The following is an 18034-nucleotide window of genomic DNA, read 5'->3' as shown; positions in this document are numbered from 1 at the left end:
GGTTTGCTGGGTCTGTCCCGCTTTCCAGTCTATATTTATAGAGTAATAGGTGTGAAAAGTATAATGTAGCATTCGTGGAAACAAAAAGTTTATGCATGGGGATCAACAAATAGGTTCACACCAACCAAAACAAATGCACATAATTTTGCTACATCTCCGTTTTAAGGATTAAGTTTTTTACCTTTTATTGGTTAACACATTTCTGAAGAAAGAAGTGAAAACCATTCTTTTTTTATTTGTGTTATTTCAAAGCAACGTGCAGGTTGTTCAGAGTCCTTACATGAATAGCCAGTTTCAATGACAATATCCCTGTAATGCCATGTAAGTTAACATTCTCGTCCCAATGGAACACTTCTTTGAGTTAGAAGCGTTGCATGAGCAAGCGCGTCTATAGTGTTCTAAAAATGAGTAACGTGGTTTTAGTTGATCTTCAGTCTTTCATGTGGTCAGCTGAACATAAGCATAATAGAAATTTTTGTATGAAAATTATAGTAAATTGGTGTATGTATGTATACACACACATATATATATGGATATGGATATAATACATGTGGGTATGCACACACAAACTCAAAATGGTTTTCTTACAAAAACTAATTTTCATGTGTATACATATGATGGTATACCTGAGGGAATGGTTTGGCTGCTGATCATTTTGTTTTGTTTTGTTTTGCCAACAGTCAACAGTGGAAGATGTAAGTACCTAAAGTAGATTGTGCAATGTGTTGTATGTGTTTGCTAAGTGTTTTGTCTGTGTGTGTTTGTTAAATTTTGTGAATATGTAGCTTATTTTTAGTCTAAGGGAAAAATGTGTAGAATGTTGTTATAAAGCAGCTGTGAGGATGTGGATTTTTTTACCATGTTCCAGATAGATGCTGGTCTTGGCTTTGTATTTTCAAAGGGCTATTAGGAGGCACTCAGCTGCAGCTAACATTCAGAGACACAAATTCAACCACAGTGAATTACAACTGAAGATGAAAGCTGGGCTCTGAGAGACTCTCTGTAGAATGTATTCTGAAATCTGAGTGTTTACAGAGATCTCAAACGCTGCAGATTGATCCCCACTCCCAGAACCTAGCCTGTGTTGAGTTTAGCTGCTTTGTTTTGCCCAGACTCTGCAAGGTGCTTTGCAAAGATATTTCACAGGTGCTAACTCCTTTCTGAAGCAAGAAATATCCACGCTGCTGTTGGTGTAAGAGGCACTGTGGGAAATAACAAATTCTTTGTAGAAGAGAAAGGTAAAAATTATGGTGGTTTTGAGTGTCTGTGATCCCATGGTGTATTTCCAACTGTGTTTAGCTCTTGTTGCCTTGCAAATTCTCATTTGATTGATTGCCTCCAGCTTAAAGTTCCCTCTGAGTTTCAATTGATATAATGCTTACTTTTTCCTCCCTTAATACTTTGTGTTGCTGCTGTATGTTGTCACGTACTGCCTCAGATGAGTATCTCATCACAAATTATGAAATGCTGGCAACGTGTGAGTAGGATATGGAAGCTGCCCTTGAATGGGTCTTTTCAAACAAACTGAAAATGTACAAAATTTAAAGATAAAATCATAATGGGGCCAGACCATTGATTAGTGTAAATCTGCTTACAGTTGCTGACGTAAATGGGACAGTGTTGATTTACATCAGCTGAGAATGCTGCTAGTGAAATTAAAAGAAAATAAAGGGTTTAGGGGGCTAGTGATGCTGGTCTCTTAATGTAAACACAAACTTTCACCCAAGACGGCATTGTTGTTAATATGTAACTCTGCAGTGCCAGAGGGGTCAGGCTATTCCAGACACTGCGACATTGTGGTACCCCCTACAAACAAAACACGAGCAGAACCGTGTATTCTGTAATTAAATCCTTGATCAGATCTTCCGCTGTGGTGGTTTGGCATAACTGCATGTACTTCAGAGGAACTAGATTGATTCATAGTGGCTGAGTGCTTGGTCTTTTATTAATATATATACTTCTGTATATTGAAATTATAATATCTTATATTAAATAATTTATAATTATTATAATAATTATAATTAACATTGGTCAGACAGAAGTTCTAAACTCTATGAGATAGTAACTTGAAGACTGTTCAAAAAAAAACCAAAAAAGAACAGCACAGCCTTGTTTATTAGAAGAATGGTGTATAGGGTGGGGTTTTTTTTGTTGTTTTGTTTTGGTTTTTTGGTTTGGTTTTTTTGTTGTTGTTTGTTTTAATCACAATGCAGTGTAGATCTAGCCAAACTGTTTTTTAAAAAGGTGGCTTCAGCGCAGGCTAGGATTTCTTGTGCTGAGTTTTTGAGCTGTTGTACTTGGAGAGCTTGATACACTATGCAGTAGCCACAACATACATTGGGCATCTATAAGAATCTATCTCATGTGCATTGTGGAATACTATATTATACTGTATTGTAGTTGCTTGCATGTCTGCATGCTTGCCAGCTTCAAAATTAAAGGTGTTGTGCACAGCTCATTTGCAGCATGCCTGTGCTCTGTTTGTTTTTTTAAATTGTCTTATAATTTATATATATATTTTATCCTTTCCTCTCTCATTTGAAGCATCAGAGTTTCCCTGTGTCCTGTATGAATATGGTTTATCTTTCTTTTGGCCTCTGAAGCAGATCAGGTGTAAAATATGCCTTCAGAAGGCAAGAAGTCCCAAAGACTTTAGTTATCCTTCTTCTTCCAGACAAACAACAAAAGCCTAAACATCTGCCTAAGAGCTTGTGGACTCCAAGAGAAGATGCAGTATGCTTGCCCCCACTGTTCATGTCATGTGTGGCAAAGACTCTTCAGAGAGTTCTGTGCCATCTTGGTCCAGTGCCTGCTTAGTTTAGTCTGGCCTACTCTGTTCCATGCTCCCAGAAACTGAGGTCTTGTTCTATGCACTGTGCTTAACACCTGTGGGTGTTTTAATAGTATAATAATCATCTTAGTATTTCCATGCACTGATTTTTGTGGTGTTATATTAGCAGAGGTAATATTGCACTAAGGTATTCTTTTCACCATTTAGTATAAGAGGTGCATTTGATTTAAACACGCACAGCGAAAACAACGCAAGATTGTATTTTGTTCTGGTTTAGGTCACGTTTAGGTAGAAAAGACAGATATTAAGTCTCTGTCCAAGCTGGTCCCGTCTTACAGTCCCCTGCAGTTTGCTTGTTTAATAACAGGGCTGATTTGTTAGGCCATAGAAGGCTGCCAGAAATATTAATGACTCTTTGAGAGAGTAACCCAAAAGACAGAATTGCAAGCTGATGCCAGAGTATCTATTATTGGCAGAAATACAGTCCTTCGAATAATAAATGAGCTCTTAACATCTGTTGGGTTGCTTGTTTTCTCGGGGGCCTGGTGATTGGGCTGCATGCAATAACATGATGGCCTTCTGAGGAGCATACATAAAAATTAATGGTTTCATCAGCTTGTAAGAACAACGAAATAATTGGGCACACCTGGGACTGTCCTAAAGGGCTCCTTTACGCTTAGCGAATGCTTTCTAGCCAGTTCCAGTAAAGCGTGGATCATCGAAATCTGAGTGTTGCAGATTGGGTCGGAGAACTTACTTTGATGGACTATTTGGAGTGTGTGAGAGCTCGAGCGTAGGTATCAACAGCATAAGTGAGCATCAGGAATAGATGAGAAATCAACTTTCAGAAAAAGAGATATAAGGCTTTACTAGTTATATATTGAATACTTCACAGGGGATTAGCCCGGCAACCTAGCAGCTATGCAGAAAGGTGTAAAGTTAAGTCATTCCCCTTCTGGATGCAACTTGTGTTTGGAGCCTAAATATTAGGACCTGATGCTGTGGAAGTAAGTCAGTATTGCCCCACCCTTCAGCAGTATAGTCTTTAGAAGGTTACCTTGGTTTTTTCTGTATTCTGAAGCTCTCTATTAGACTGCTTACATTTGGCAAATAACCCTTAATGGCTGACAGCAGCAACAGAAATTTTTTCAGATGTTGCAGTTTAAGGTGCGTTTCATTTTCTTCCTAGAGACTCAGTAAATCTTCATCTCAAATTTTGGTGACATAAACGACCAGCTAAGCTCTAAAAAATGTGCTTTAAATGTTTCTGCAAGAATGGCTGAGCTCCTAAACTATTTGGCAGCCTCCAAAAATTTCTTTGCCTCCCCTAATGACCCATACGATAACAACCTCTTACTCTCTTTCCAAGCCTGTAGTAGTAGGTGTGAATCTTCCACCTGGTTCAGAACACATTGGAATTAACAGCAAGTCTTTGAATTTCAATTACTTTAGGCATTAAGGCATAGCTTATGTGCAGTCTACTACAAAATTTCTCATTGTATGAGGCCAAGACAAACATGTATCTATGAAATAGATCTTAAAGAGTAAATACACTGCCTAGTAAATTGTTTGCGTAAAGGGAAGGTCCCCAGCCATTCCAGGAGCCCGCTTCCTAGTCTGGTCCACAAGCATAATGTGGCAGTAACATCTTTCTTGCTGTCTCTCCTCCTGTAGAAGTCTCTGGCTAAAATATCCATTTGCACTGAGCTTCAGATCACTGTGCCTCTGCTGCTGATGATTGCTTCTGTTCAGTCACTGTGCTGTGCAAAGGCTAATTCTGCCTTCCTCCGTCCACGACCAGTGCAGGCTTTCATGTCCTCTGAGTATCTCAGAAAATGAAAGATTGGGAGGGCTACACTGCTCTCAAGGGCCTTTGAGAAAAGCAAAAAGCTGAAGTGAGTTGAACTCAGAATAGATATGCTGCTTTTTTAACAGATATTGAGAACAGATTTTGTTCAACAGATTTACCTGTTGCTGTCTTTCACTTGAAGTGCTTGTACATCAAGGAATGCCAGTTTTGCTTTTGTTTTGTTGGTTGTGTTTTCTCCTAAGAGAGCTATCTTAGCTCCAGGATTTATGTACTTGGTGCAGAATTTGCTGTGTGAGGTTCTTTGGGTTATATTGGCAGTTGAATTTGATCATTTTAACAATAATTTTTAGCCATTTAGAATATCTAGTAGGTTGAGCACCTCCCTTGCTTTTTTCTAGTATACGCAAGAGAAAGATCTGGAGAGCAGTCCTGTCCTGTCAGCACTAAATGAATTTGTGTGAAAAGACTTAAAGCAAAGACTTAAGCACTGGAGCCCACACCACTTTCCATAAATTAAATGAGAACTATTACTTAAGTTAGCACAGAATGTGATAACTGCAACACATCACGTCATCAGACTGCTTTACGTAGTGACTGGAGCATTGCCGGTTTAAATAAAATGTGTACATCTGTTTGAAAGCATGTCTCAGTGCACGCATCTATTTAATCCTTTAAGCTTTTATGGTCTTTTTTTTAGAAATACGGCCCAACTTGTTAATGTATGTACTATGACTTTTGAATGTTTGTTTGGGTTTGACACCTTATTTTGATTTGCTAGGTCTGGAGAATTTTTAATTCTTTTTGTCCTTGCAGGTCAAGCCAGTTACTCACAGTAGAATCACTGTGTCTGCTCGATTTCGAAAACCACTCCAGGAGCCCTACACTATTTTGTAAGTAGAATTTTCAGTTAGTGAACTGCCATTTTAGGGGGGAGAGTGGTGTCTTAACTTCAGATGAGTTTTGTTTAAAATGCACCTCCAAATTATTTTACTTTGCTTTATTTCAGCCTGATTGCCAATGGAGACCTTATTAGCCCTGTAACGCGCCTCCTTATTCCCAGGAAAACACTGAGTCACTGGGATCATATTCTTGAAATGGTTACAGGAAAAGTTACCCTCAGAAGTGGAGCTGTTCACAGGTATCAAGAAGCTGAATGTTTGCAAGATACATTTGATATGTGTAGATGTGTTTTTAAAACTCTATAAGTAGATATAATGGATTGTTCCTGCCTCATGGGAAATTCCACTGTAAGAAAATGTTTTACACAAAATGGAAATACATTGACTCCAAGTAACCTTCAGGTTTCATTTCAACTGCTATTTAAAAAAAGAAAAGCCCCAATTTATATCAACTGTTATTTCTTGATTATATATTTGGTTAGCAGGCATGTAATAATACAATAATAATGCAATATATTTAGTAATAATTAAGTTCATGTCAATAAAACAAATGAGCCCAGTAAAGTTGGTGAAGATGTTTGGAATGTGCAATAAAGGCAATGTGATCCACACATTACCTTTTAATTTTGATAGTTCTGAAAATTCATTGCAGCAAGCAATTTCAAGGGAAATATTATAGATTCTTTGGTTTTTGAGGACCTGTGCTATGACTAGAATGGACCTTATACTCAGCCAGGTCAGCCTCCTAGTAAGAGCCAGGGCCGAAGTTGTAGATGGGGTTTGTCAGTTCCGGTATCTCAGCTGGTCTGAGGAGTTGTGGTATAGGAATAGGAGATGACCTTTCGGATCAGTAAGTTTCAGTCCCTTAAGGCTTTTACGATGTAAAATAAGCTCTCTAAAATAGTTGTTGCAAGTTTTAGAGCAAAATGATATTTGTAGTTTCCATGAGAAACATTGCAGTGTAAGCAGGCTGCCAAGGTGTGTACTGGCAAATTGCTGACATTCCAGTGTTACCCCACGCGGAGCACATTACAGAAATCTGTTCCTCAGATTGGAAAGGGCCATTTGTGGAAAATCATTCTTCACAGCTTATGGAATGTCTGAGGCTAAGCTTGCAAAATCTTTCTCAAATCAGTGAAGATAAAATAGTCTGTCAGTTCTTCTGATTGCTTTTCCAGAGCTGATACAGACGATAAAAGATTAAGGTAATTCTGTCTGTTGACTATAGCTCCCATCTAATTTTTTCCTCTCAGCCTTGCATTTCTTTTTTCCTGTTATCTGGCTACTTAGCACTTCTGCTTGCAGTAAAGTAGACCTACACACAGGTTGCAGTTTTCTGGATATGTTTCTCAGCTAGTATAACTCGGAAGGGGGCAAAGTAACAGCTGTTTACAACATACCAATTCTTTCTGATCTCAGGTTGTTTAGCAATTTAAAAACCTTTCACATTTTATTCTTATTACTTGGTGTCACTCCTTGGTGAAACTGAATGATGTACAGGAAAGCATAAATCATTCCGTACATAGCTAGAACTGCCTTTGAGAAATCAGTGCTCAGTTTTAATCCTTTAAAAAATGAGATAATGTACACGACATTTTGAATTATTTAATGTTTTCCTTTTTCTGGTTTTCTATTAACCCAGTTTTCATTTTCTTTTCCTTAAAATGCCAGGAATACATATTAAATCCGTTGGTAAAGTGATCGTTGTTCTTTAATAAGTTACACATTAATTGCTGGGTTTTACTGAAAGTATGTTAGCATTAGGGGCGGTCCTATAAGACCACTGATGCTGGGAAGATATAATTTCTCATTAAAGAAGGATAAGTGGAATTACGAGAACCTGCATTATGTATATGGCAGTTTTTCTTTTCCATGTTATTAAAAGACTTACAAAGCTGCCAAGTCTTAAGCAGTTTCACCTGTGGTTTTTTGAAAACCATTTATTGATCATCCCCATCAAAACAGGGATGTAAGTAAGAAATATGAGAGAGGAGACAATGAGAAAGAAGCTGTTCTGCTTGCCAGATTGTATATGGGGATGGAGTACAGCAACCTGATGGGCAGGTGCCTGGTGCATTGGCAACAGGGAGTATGGAGATGTTGGTCCCACAAATTGTGTCTTTGCTGTCTCCTTTGTTAGCCTGTATGCTTGCTTTGTTTTGGCTGCACTTTTTGGCTTGGATTCAGGAGGGAAAATGGAAGTCCACTGACATTCCACACGACAAGCCCTAGGTCATCCCCCAGTGACCAGAAGAAGTGACCACAAGGACATCTTTATTGCATAATACTAGCCAGAGAGAACCCAGCTGGTCTTTGAAAGGTTGTGGCCGGGTAGGTGGGTGAAAGGCTTCAGAAGTAAATGTCACAAAACTTGTGTGATGCTTGTTAAGTGAATATTTATTTGCTTTAAGCTCCAGTTTTTTAAAATGATTTTTTAATTTCACTTTCATCTAGAGTGACTGAATAAGTTTGATTCACCTTGAAAATAATAACTATAATAACTGAAAAATACAACTAGAGACTGCCAGATATTTGTCCATAACATTTTCAGGAGTTCATACATACAGGACCATGTATATGAACTTAAGAAGCAGCTTTATTTCTATTAAACTGAAAATTTTTGCAGTTTATATGAGGGGTGTTCTCAAGATAGGCTCTTGATATTCTTCCTAAAAGGTTTGTTGTATAGCTGTATATATGAATTTATATCTCCTTGCATTGTGTTGAAATTTATGAATAACACATATAGTAGCTCCTGTAGAAGGCTTCTAGAGGCAATTAAGATGGCCATTCAACATTCCTGCATTTAAGACTTAAATGCAAAACCGTTAATGTTGACTTTTTAATTAACTATAAATATTGTTGAGTTTTGGAATATGCTTAATGGGAAAGAGCTTATATATTATTGAATGTTTTCTCCTTCTTCATTGTTTTGACCATCCTTAAACAAAATCACAAACTTGACAGTGTAGTAATTGGGATAGCATAGAAATAATGTGTTGACCTCCCCTGCTCCACCCAGCCCAGTACCTTTTGCATTTCTTCTTTCTCAGTAAAGTGTACAAACAAATTATTGTGGTAAAAATCTACCTGGTGTAACAGACATAATAATTATTAGTATTGTAGGTGCCTAAAATGCACAGCTTCTTGTTATAATGTATTATTGTATTTCCTGCTACTTCCAGCCTTACCCCGCCAGGTACAGCCACATTCCAACCTTCTGATCTATACAGTATGATAACATAAATGTAATATTATCAACTTGGTCTGCATTAAGTGGACAGGTTCTGGGTTTTCAGTCGTGGAGCCATGAATGCCCTCTTCTTCCCAGATTTCTGCATAGTGCCTAGAGCACAAATGGGAGGTGGAACTTGGTATGAGAGAGGTCAGGAACTCATGGAATAGATCCCTTCCATGGTATCAGGGAAAGGCAGTAAAGACCTTCTAAGTACAAAGTAATTTATTTCATTTTAGAAATTATGAGAGTATTTCATCTGTCGTAGCGCTTCATACTTTATTAGTTTTATATAAACTGTGATTTAAGTCATTATTTTGCTGTCTTTCCTTGTCTTTTGTTTTTTATGAAGCAACTGATCATTGTGTGACATGCACTGTACTTTATTTGGTTTCATCTATGGAAATTCAACACGATTTAGTGAGTTTAGATTAACATAGCTTTCAACGCTCTTCATACACTTAACTGAATGTTAAGGTTTATTATATGAAGCATTTTCATATTTTTCAGACTTTACACTTTAGATGGAAAACTTGTTCAGAATGGGTCAGACTTGGAGAATGGGCAAATTTATGTTGCAGTGGGTAGAGAAAAGTTTAAGAAGTTGCCTTATGGTGATCTGCTGTTTAGCAAATCTACAATGAGAAAGCCGCAGGGGTAAGTTCTGTAGGTGTGTGATATACTTCTCTCGTGCATGTGTGTGTCAATTTATTTACAAAGTACCACCACTAAAGTACAAAATCATCATTCCAAGAATGAGGAATGGATGGGTTAGTATGGATGCAAAACTTTATTGACAACTTCTGAGAAAGTTGAGATGACAAAAACAAAAGAGAAAATGGAAATTCAACAGATTGTTTCACGTCATAAACATGTCATTGATCATGTATTGCAAAATTAATGTCAGAAAAGGGATTATTTTGACTTGGCTTAATTTGTTTGGGTTTGGTTTTTTTGTTTTCCTGGGATACAAATGTGTACAACTGAATGAGATTAGGTGCAGCCACACCAGTCTAGTTCAACTCTTGCTTGGTAGTGTTTTGTGAAATATGTGGTCACTTAAGAATGCTTTGTGTTTGGGTCTATTTTTTATAGGCTTGAATTATCACATAATAGAGTCCTAAACTTGGTGTCTGTAAAGAAAAACTTGGGCTTTCTGTATCTTTGGAAAACATGAAAATTAGGAGCCATTTCTTTGAAATAAATGCAAAGAAATGGAAATTTGTCCCACAAAGTGGTGTAATTTAGAGAATTTTTCCCATATTCTGCATATATTTTATATATATATATATTTTTTTAATGAGTAGTGAATAACCTGGAAGTGTTTTGGGAAGCAGCATTTGCAACAAATGAATCCATTTGTTGATCACTTGATATAAACAGTTTTATTGAAATTGCTGGAACTTTTCGTTATATTAGTTGTAAGGATCTGTCACACAGTAATTCACTGAATACAGTCTGCTAATTTTCTCTATATAAGTATGCATTCTGGGGAAATGTAATGCATTTATTTCAATAAGTTAATGATTATACGTTGAAATATAGTCTAGTGAACAGAAATGTGTGATTCTTAGTAAAAATGTGCCATGAATAAAACAACTCTGTTGCCATAGCCGACTTGGTGTTACATGACTTGGTTATAGATATATAGTGTCTCTGATAGTGACAGTGGACACAATTCTAAGATATGGCTTATTTCTGCAGTTCCAAAGCCTCTGTACTACCTCCGATTGTGGGATCTCGAAAATCTAAAGGCAGTGTAAGTATCAAGTGCCATAATGAAGTTTGTTTCTAATGTTGCTTAATTCCAGCAGATGGAAAGTCCCTGTCCTTTGGGTTTTAATTAAATCTGAAGAGAAAAAATACACACCAACCTGGTGGTGTGCTTATTAAAGCTTGATGAATCTGTAGCTATTTGCAGTGTCAATTAGACAAAAGACATCTGAGAAAATATTACTGCAATAATATTTTGCTTTGTTTTTTATAAAACCTTCCATAGCAAAGATCAACTGCTGCCTTGAGGTCCTTTGCATAAACCTTGTCAGCTATCTTTGTGTATTCATTTAGTCAAATTATGCACCTGAAGGAAAAACACAGAACCTTTTACAAAATGTCTTGCAGAAAATGGTATTTCTTCATGCTGGGTCTGAATAAGGCTCTAAACCACTTTCCTATCTGGTGTGTTTTGTCCTAATTAACAATTAAATACAGAGCTTAAGCCTCCACTGCTTTGTATCCTATATAGCTATTTATATGTGTACAATATGACTTCACTGTGGATTTAAAACAGTGTCAAATCAGAATATAAGTATCTGTTTGCACCGATTCTGTATAAGTGAAGTTTACTATATAAGTACAAGACAGTGGAGAGTCAGACTCACAGTCTGTCTTTATAATTGAGGTAGTTGATCATGTCCATTCACTGTTTACAAAACAAAAAACCCTGGAGCCACTAAACCAAATAAGCAATAAAACATACAAGTCTGTTCCATTCTGTTGAAATTCAGTGGAAGATAAAACCTCAGTAAAGAACATACTTTCAAGTGGTGTTTGTTTTGTAAAACCTGAGCTTTGCAGTTCTATCATTTGTAAAAATAACTCATTAACAGTTTTAACTTCTTGCCTTTTCTACTATTACTTAACAACATGTAAGAAAATTATTTGACGTTCACTTTAATTCCATTGGGATTGTAACGCACTGGGAACAAGTGTCAAATCTTAAAGAGGCAGGAATATGTACTACTGCTCTTAAAGATCTATTGCAACACTTGAACTGGTATAAATCATACAATTTGATATCTACACTTTTTAACCATTATTGCTTGGGAGTAACAGTCTCCAGTTTGAAGCAGAAGAAACTGGAATGTTGCCATGCCCTCATTTCTCTTTATAGAGAAAGGATTAGCGGTAGATTTGAGAGTATTGGTAGATAAATGGTAGATTAGATGGTAAAAGATAGATGGTATTTAAGTAAGATATTTTAAACAGAACTGATTTCTACTGGTCACATGAAAACCAGAAGAATCATATAAAAATGTAATAACATACAAAAGTTTTTTTAAAGAGATGCAGGATTTTATTCAGGAGTTACCTTTCTGAAAGATTTTAATTTTATACAGTATTACCTTTTAACTTTAGCAGTGAGGTGAAGAGAATTGTCCATGACCATTGCAGAATGAAAGGCCTTTCTGGTGGGCAAGTTCTAAAATGGCATGAATTGTTCATGCAGCTACACTAAACAAAACAATGAAGTAGAATATATTCATCTTCCGTATTTCAGCTAGGACTGTGATAAGGTGAACAGTTCCAGATACTGATAAGGTTTTCTGTCCTATCTGCTAGAGTGTTTTGTTGTTATATGGAGTGTTTTGACAGAACTGGATTAGGAAGAAACTACATGTGCTGTTAGACTGGCAAAAGTAGGAGGTTGACAGCCCCTAATGAGAGGCGATGCTGAGGGTGTTCGTTTGGTAAAGTCTTTATGCAACCTAGAACAATATCAACAGCACCATAAAGGGTGCTGTATACAGTTCAGGTTTTTACAATGTTGATTGTGAACAGATTTAGACTGAAAAAAATGTGTATAAATAATAAAATCTCTGGCTAGTACACTCAGGATCATATATAAATGAAAGCTGTAGAAACAAGGACCAGGTTTCTGGTTGTGTTTCTAGAAACACCACAGAGCAACCAGAGGAAGTGACTGATGTCCTTGGAGGTGATTCAGAGGTGATGTGTGGGCAGACCCCTTTCTTAGTGTCCACCTGGCAGTCACAGTGGTACTGCCACGTGAAGACTGTTACCCTCTTCCAGCTGCTTTTGACACTTAGATTAATGCCCATGTCTCATTTACACAGGCAATAAATTATTCACAAGTTGTATATGTTACATCTTTTGACTTTCCACACATACGTATAGATGAGATATAGCTGTATATCATATGTATGCACGTATAGATTCATCTAGCCATTCTTTTCATCAAATGAAAAATTATTTTCTTATAATAAATGTCTTATTTTCTTCTGGGAGTTGTTGAGGACCATTTAATTAGTCAGATCATATAGTAAGTTGATGAGATAGTTCCAGTTTTCTGCATACTTCAAGATATCACTTAACTGTACTGATTGTAAATTAATATGCTTCTTTAACACCTGATACCAATCCTTAGTATTAAAAAGTTGAAACAATATTGAAATTTTAAAAAAATAAATGTTGTCATTTTCGTCAGTGATAATCGGGTACACTTCTTTTCAGGGAAATGATCGGCAATCTAAATCTACCGTTGGATCCAGTGACCCAGGAGAAAATAGTTCCTCACCTCAGCTTCCCAAAGGGAAAGACAAAAAAAGCCAGAATCCAGAAGATTCTGTGTCCAGACGACACTTTTCTAACAACTCTACAAAAGTAAAACAGACAGTAAAAGTAACAGCTTCCACAGGAGTCCTTCAAGATAATGGTCAGTGCATATTGTAGCCAGTGGCTTTTGAACATCAGCTAAAACAGTGAAATAGTGGAATAATATGCTTGTATAGTTCTTGAATTTTCCATTTACTCTGGCTAACTGAATTTACAGAAGTTCTTTCTGCTTAGGAAATGTACCTATGCATAACCACTACATTCCTGGCTTCGTTTACATACTACGGAAGGCTGTATATAATTTTAATATGCCTTGGAAGTTAAACTAATATGGTCATATCTTTATGCTTTTGATAAAAGCATAATAGAAAACACATCTTGACCATTTTGCCACTATTCTGCCCTGCAAAAAAGCGCAGAAAAAGAGCTGGTCTGCTCAGAGGACACCTCGCTGTCCCTAATGATCGCTGCCCAGTTCTGTGTAACACAATGACTAGACCCTGGGGGAATAACACAAACACAAACTCCAGTTAGCCTATAGCTGCTGAGACTAATCATACAGCCCGGCTGCTGGAAACAATTTCAGAATTTCTCCCTCACTGTACTGTGTCAGCAATTTAGAAATTTTGTCATAAACATCCTCTTTAAGGAAACGTTTTTTCTTATCCTATGGTATGATATTCCCCTACTCCCCATTTTTTTCTTTTTAATGGCTAGAAGACTGTCCCCTCACTACGGATTTTGCTGCCATGCTGGGATGGCTATTTTCCCTCATTATTAATAGTTCCAAAAGTCATTAATACAGGCCAGTTAATATCAGCCACAAGAAATAAATTACACTTTTCATAACATTTGACATTTCATCTCACTGCTGTTTAAGTGTTAATTATTAAGTGTGCAATAACAAACTGCGGTCTAAAACTTCAGTATATGTCATCCAGTTTTGTACATCTGTCTACAGGCATGAGTTGTAAATTTACTTTAAGTCAGGAGCAGGTTTGTAAATTTGAGTTTTAAAAGATCAATGAAACCTAATCTTTTGTAATACAGTTGTCTTTTCAAGAGTTAGTTCATTGAATTTCAGGTTTATTTTAGTGTGGATTCAAATACTATTCTGTCCTTTTGTTTGTAAGCAGACATCATTTTAGCCAACTCTTTTGGTCAAATTTTTCTTATTACTGAAGAATGACGATTATATTATAATGAAAGTGACTGGAAACATTTGTCCACTGTAACGGATAAAATGACTGAATATATTCTTCTCCTTGAAATCATCATGGTGTATCCCTACTTTTTACAGGTTGAGTGGTGCACACTAAAAACATATGAGGGAGAGACTACCAGAGATGACCTCTCAGAGGGTTCAGATTGGATATTAGGAAAAATTTTTACACGGAAAGGGTTATTAAGCATTGGAATGGGCTGCCCAGGAAAGTGGTTGAGGCACCATCCCTGGAGGTATTTAAAAGACATAGTGCTTAGTGACATGGTTTAGTGATGGTTTTTATCTCAGTTAGGTTGATGGTTGAACTAGATGATCTTAAAAGTCCCTTCCAGCCTAGACAATTCTAGGGTTCTATGATTCTATGCTTGGCTTACCATTTCTAAAGGCTCAGATTCATTAAGTAAGGTGCAAAGAGTGCAGGGAAAGGCTTTTATGTTTAGGCTGTTGTCCACACTCGATATCTTCAGTCATTGATATGTTTTCCTTTTTTTTTTTTTTTTTTTGGAAACAGATGCATTGACTTCTGTTGGGAAATTCTGATAGAGAGTTCTTTATACAGAGCTCAAAATTGACATGTTCTGATCTAGTCTCCGGTTCAGAGTACTGAACTGCTCTGAACCTCTACTTATGTCTAGACAGATCTCAGTCAGAACTCTTATGTTAAGAACAGCCAAGCCACATAGCTTTTTCTGTTAGGTATAGTGCCATTATGGTGATTTTCTATGTGCTGTTTTTTCTGGCCTGAGGATTTTTGTAAGTAAAGTTTCTGCAAAGTTTCCTGGAAGCAAACAGACTCCTCATGCCAAGGTGAGAGAAATTTGTTCTTTGCCTTTGTCGGCCTTGCATTATGTTACCGGAGCTTTCTGATTGCTTGCTTTCATTTCCCAGTGGAGGGAAGAGCAATAGTTTCTCTGTCCTTTCAGCAGGCACTGAGACAAATCTTACTTTGGTAGATAGCAGACAAATATAGGGAGATATTTACCTCTCCATATTTAGTGCTATTTCTTCTCCTGCTGACAGAAATGGTTAGAAATCCACCAGGTCTACTGAAGAAGTGACTGCTTGCTTTTCACTTCAGCTTTTGCATGCTTTGTGAGTCTTGTGTAACTAGGAGAAGCTGTTTAAGGCAGCCAGTTCTCTGGTTTGAGCAAAAGCATATGTTGGGAGAAGCGCTCTGTTCTTTCTGTGCTCCTCTGGTTTTTTCTTCGTGTATGAAGAGCCAGCAGAAGTGGGAATGGGCAATTTGATGTGTGTGCTGTTCTGCAAGTCCAGAGAGACCTAGGTGGTCATGCAGGCAGTTGCTGAGGGAGATGAAGCCTCTGGGTTAAATTCAGACAACAGCGTGAGATGAGAAATCCAGAGCTATGCAGTGGATTTCTGGTGGGGTGCAATCCCTGCTCTCAATGGGTCTCTGTTCATGAGGAGATGTATACTAAGCCAGTGAGAGCTGTTTCCTTTTGCCAGACACGAAAAGCAAACTGTCTCGTGCTCCTGTAAGCCTTTATGCCAATCACAGTGACAACTGCAGACTTGTGAACGTCTACAGACTTACCTTTCCCCAGTTAAATTCCCTAATATTTGTTCAGCCAGTTCAAGTGGAAAATATTCCAGGAAGCAGTGGCCTTAAGCTTCTCATCACAAGGCTACCATTCAAAGTGATTTTCAGCCCTGCTTGTATTTTAACAAGAGGTGCATCCTTATGATTACAGTATCCTAGTTCAGCTTAAATGTATTTCTTTGCCACATGATTCAAACTAAATTTAATTATGTTTTATTTATTTATTTTCTCCTTCCCTTTCTGGTTCCACTTTTTTCTAGTATTTTGCAGTAAGTGTGAAATATTTTTTTTTTCTGTTATCAAGAGCAAAATTAGGATATCCAGTTTCCTGCATTTTGCTTTACAAAGGCTCACTAACAGCACCTAATACCCTATATTCACCATTTCACATAAGAAACCATTGTAGAGTGTCTCTACTGAGTTTATTTTCTGAATTGACTGAAGTCTAACAGACTGGTAGAGGTACCCAACCTTTTGACAAGAGCTGATGCTGTTGGCAAAACATCTGAGGTTTCTTTTGACCCAGTGAGGCAAGTGGCATGTGTCACCTTTTAAAGAGAAGCAGAAATGTCCTTCTGGAGGTGGATGGCATTTGAGGTGTGGTGTTGGAGAGGAGGCCGAGCAGGACTAAGGAAGAGCACTAATAGCTGTTGCTGCTTCTACTGCAGGAAGCAGGCAAGGCATTCATATCAAATTATATGTTTTTTCATAACCACCCTGTTAACCCAGCCAAACCTGAAGACTTTACACTGAGTGCGATTTCTTTTTGCTTTGTTCTGAAGCACGGTGAATTGGGTAACTTACCCATATAGTGGCAAAATCTAAAAATTCACAATGTTTAATCCAGTGATGACTGTATACAAGAACTTTTTAATGTGGTATTGCTGTGAATGTGGCAAAAAAATATAGGAAATTCTTTCATATTAAAATAATTAATATGCCAGAAAAAAATGAATGTATTTTATCATTAACATTAAGAACTAAAATGCGCCTGTAAGATTGTTAGTGGTACCTAACACCATTCAATTACTTTGAAAATGAGTGCTTCAATGTACTCAGTATATGTATCCCTAGGATGCAATAATGCCTTTCAGAGAGATAGGAAATGTAGATTGATAGCTACAATTGTTTAAATTTACCCTTATCTTTGAGAGTCTCTGGAGACAGTATTTCTTTTCTAATTTTTGTTTTTTTAAATTATTAGTGTGATGGTAGTTTTACAGCTGGAACTATTTTCTTGAGCCATATACTAGTAGGAGGTTGTGTGTTACTCAGATAATAACTTTTCTATGTCTTTTGTATGCAGACAGATATTTTATTTTATTTGTTTTCTGTGGAATCCTACAAATGTGAAAGAGGAGCTAACACACCATGCCACGTTTGGTAACCAAGTCTATCACTGTATGCTCCTTCTCATTGTTCTTTCCCATGTAAATGAATAGCAGGCTTCCCTCTGGAGAATCAAAAGCCCTAGGAAATAAATATCTCCACCTGGGATGTGAAGGATTCTTAAATTGCTCTTGCACAATTTTGTCCATTTTTGCCTGCCTGTGAGAGACTGCGGCACTTGTGGGCAAATTTTGGGGAAGGAGGACAGCTCTTGAAAAATCAGCAAATGTCTTTTCATTCAGGTCTGACCCTGTGTGGGAGCTCCACTGAAGTAGAACTTAGGTAGCTCGTAGTGAAGTAGTTTAAAGAAAATGTACTATACTGACCCCAAAGTGTCATCTTCTATGCAGTTGCTGACTCCTGAGTGGTTTTTCTGGTCACACCTCAAGATAGAGTGACCTGGAGCATAGGCCAGGAAGGCTGTAGGAGATGTGTGCTGTTAGTGTGTGAGTGCTGCAACTACAGTATCTTCCTGCCCATCCAACCCTCCATGTCAAAGACTTCTCTTGACAGAAAGCCAGTTGGACCATAATAATTTAGAGTTGTAGGGGTCAGCATTAACACCATATTTCTGTCCTTTCTTATTTGAAGGGACTGAACTGCTGTGTGATTTGTGATGATGTTAAACTTACTGTCAAAGGCATGTTGTCTGTTTTGCTATCAAGTTTGTTTCTTTGTTTCTCATTAGCTGAATGTTTTTCACCCATGGGACTATCTGTTGAGTTAAATATAGCACAGGATCTTGATTAAGTATTTCCACCAAATTATCTA

The 18034-nt window shown here is 37.3% G+C and overlaps 1 protein-coding gene across 1 annotated transcript in view; it reads left to right on the top strand.

Moving 5' to 3' along the window:
• The window catches only part of DCDC2 (doublecortin domain containing 2), a 68062-nt gene that overhangs the window by 16725 nt on the left and 33303 nt on the right, over positions 1-18034 (top strand). The window contains exons 4-9 of the mRNA XM_074146651.1: positions 681-695; positions 5415-5491; positions 5608-5739; positions 9246-9392; positions 10440-10494; positions 12990-13191. Coding sequence (XP_074002752.1) covers positions 681-695; positions 5415-5491; positions 5608-5739; positions 9246-9392; positions 10440-10494; positions 12990-13191 — 628 coding nt within the window. The remainder of the gene's footprint in view (positions 1-680; positions 696-5414; positions 5492-5607; positions 5740-9245; positions 9393-10439; positions 10495-12989; positions 13192-18034) is intronic.

This window comes from Numenius arquata, chromosome 4 (genome assembly GCF_964106895.1).
Source record: "Numenius arquata chromosome 4, bNumArq3.hap1.1, whole genome shotgun sequence".
Classification (NCBI taxonomy): Eukaryota; Metazoa; Chordata; class Aves; order Charadriiformes; family Scolopacidae; genus Numenius; species Numenius arquata.
The sequence above is the reverse complement of the archived record's forward strand: the minus strand, read 5'-3'. Positions and strand labels throughout refer to the sequence as shown.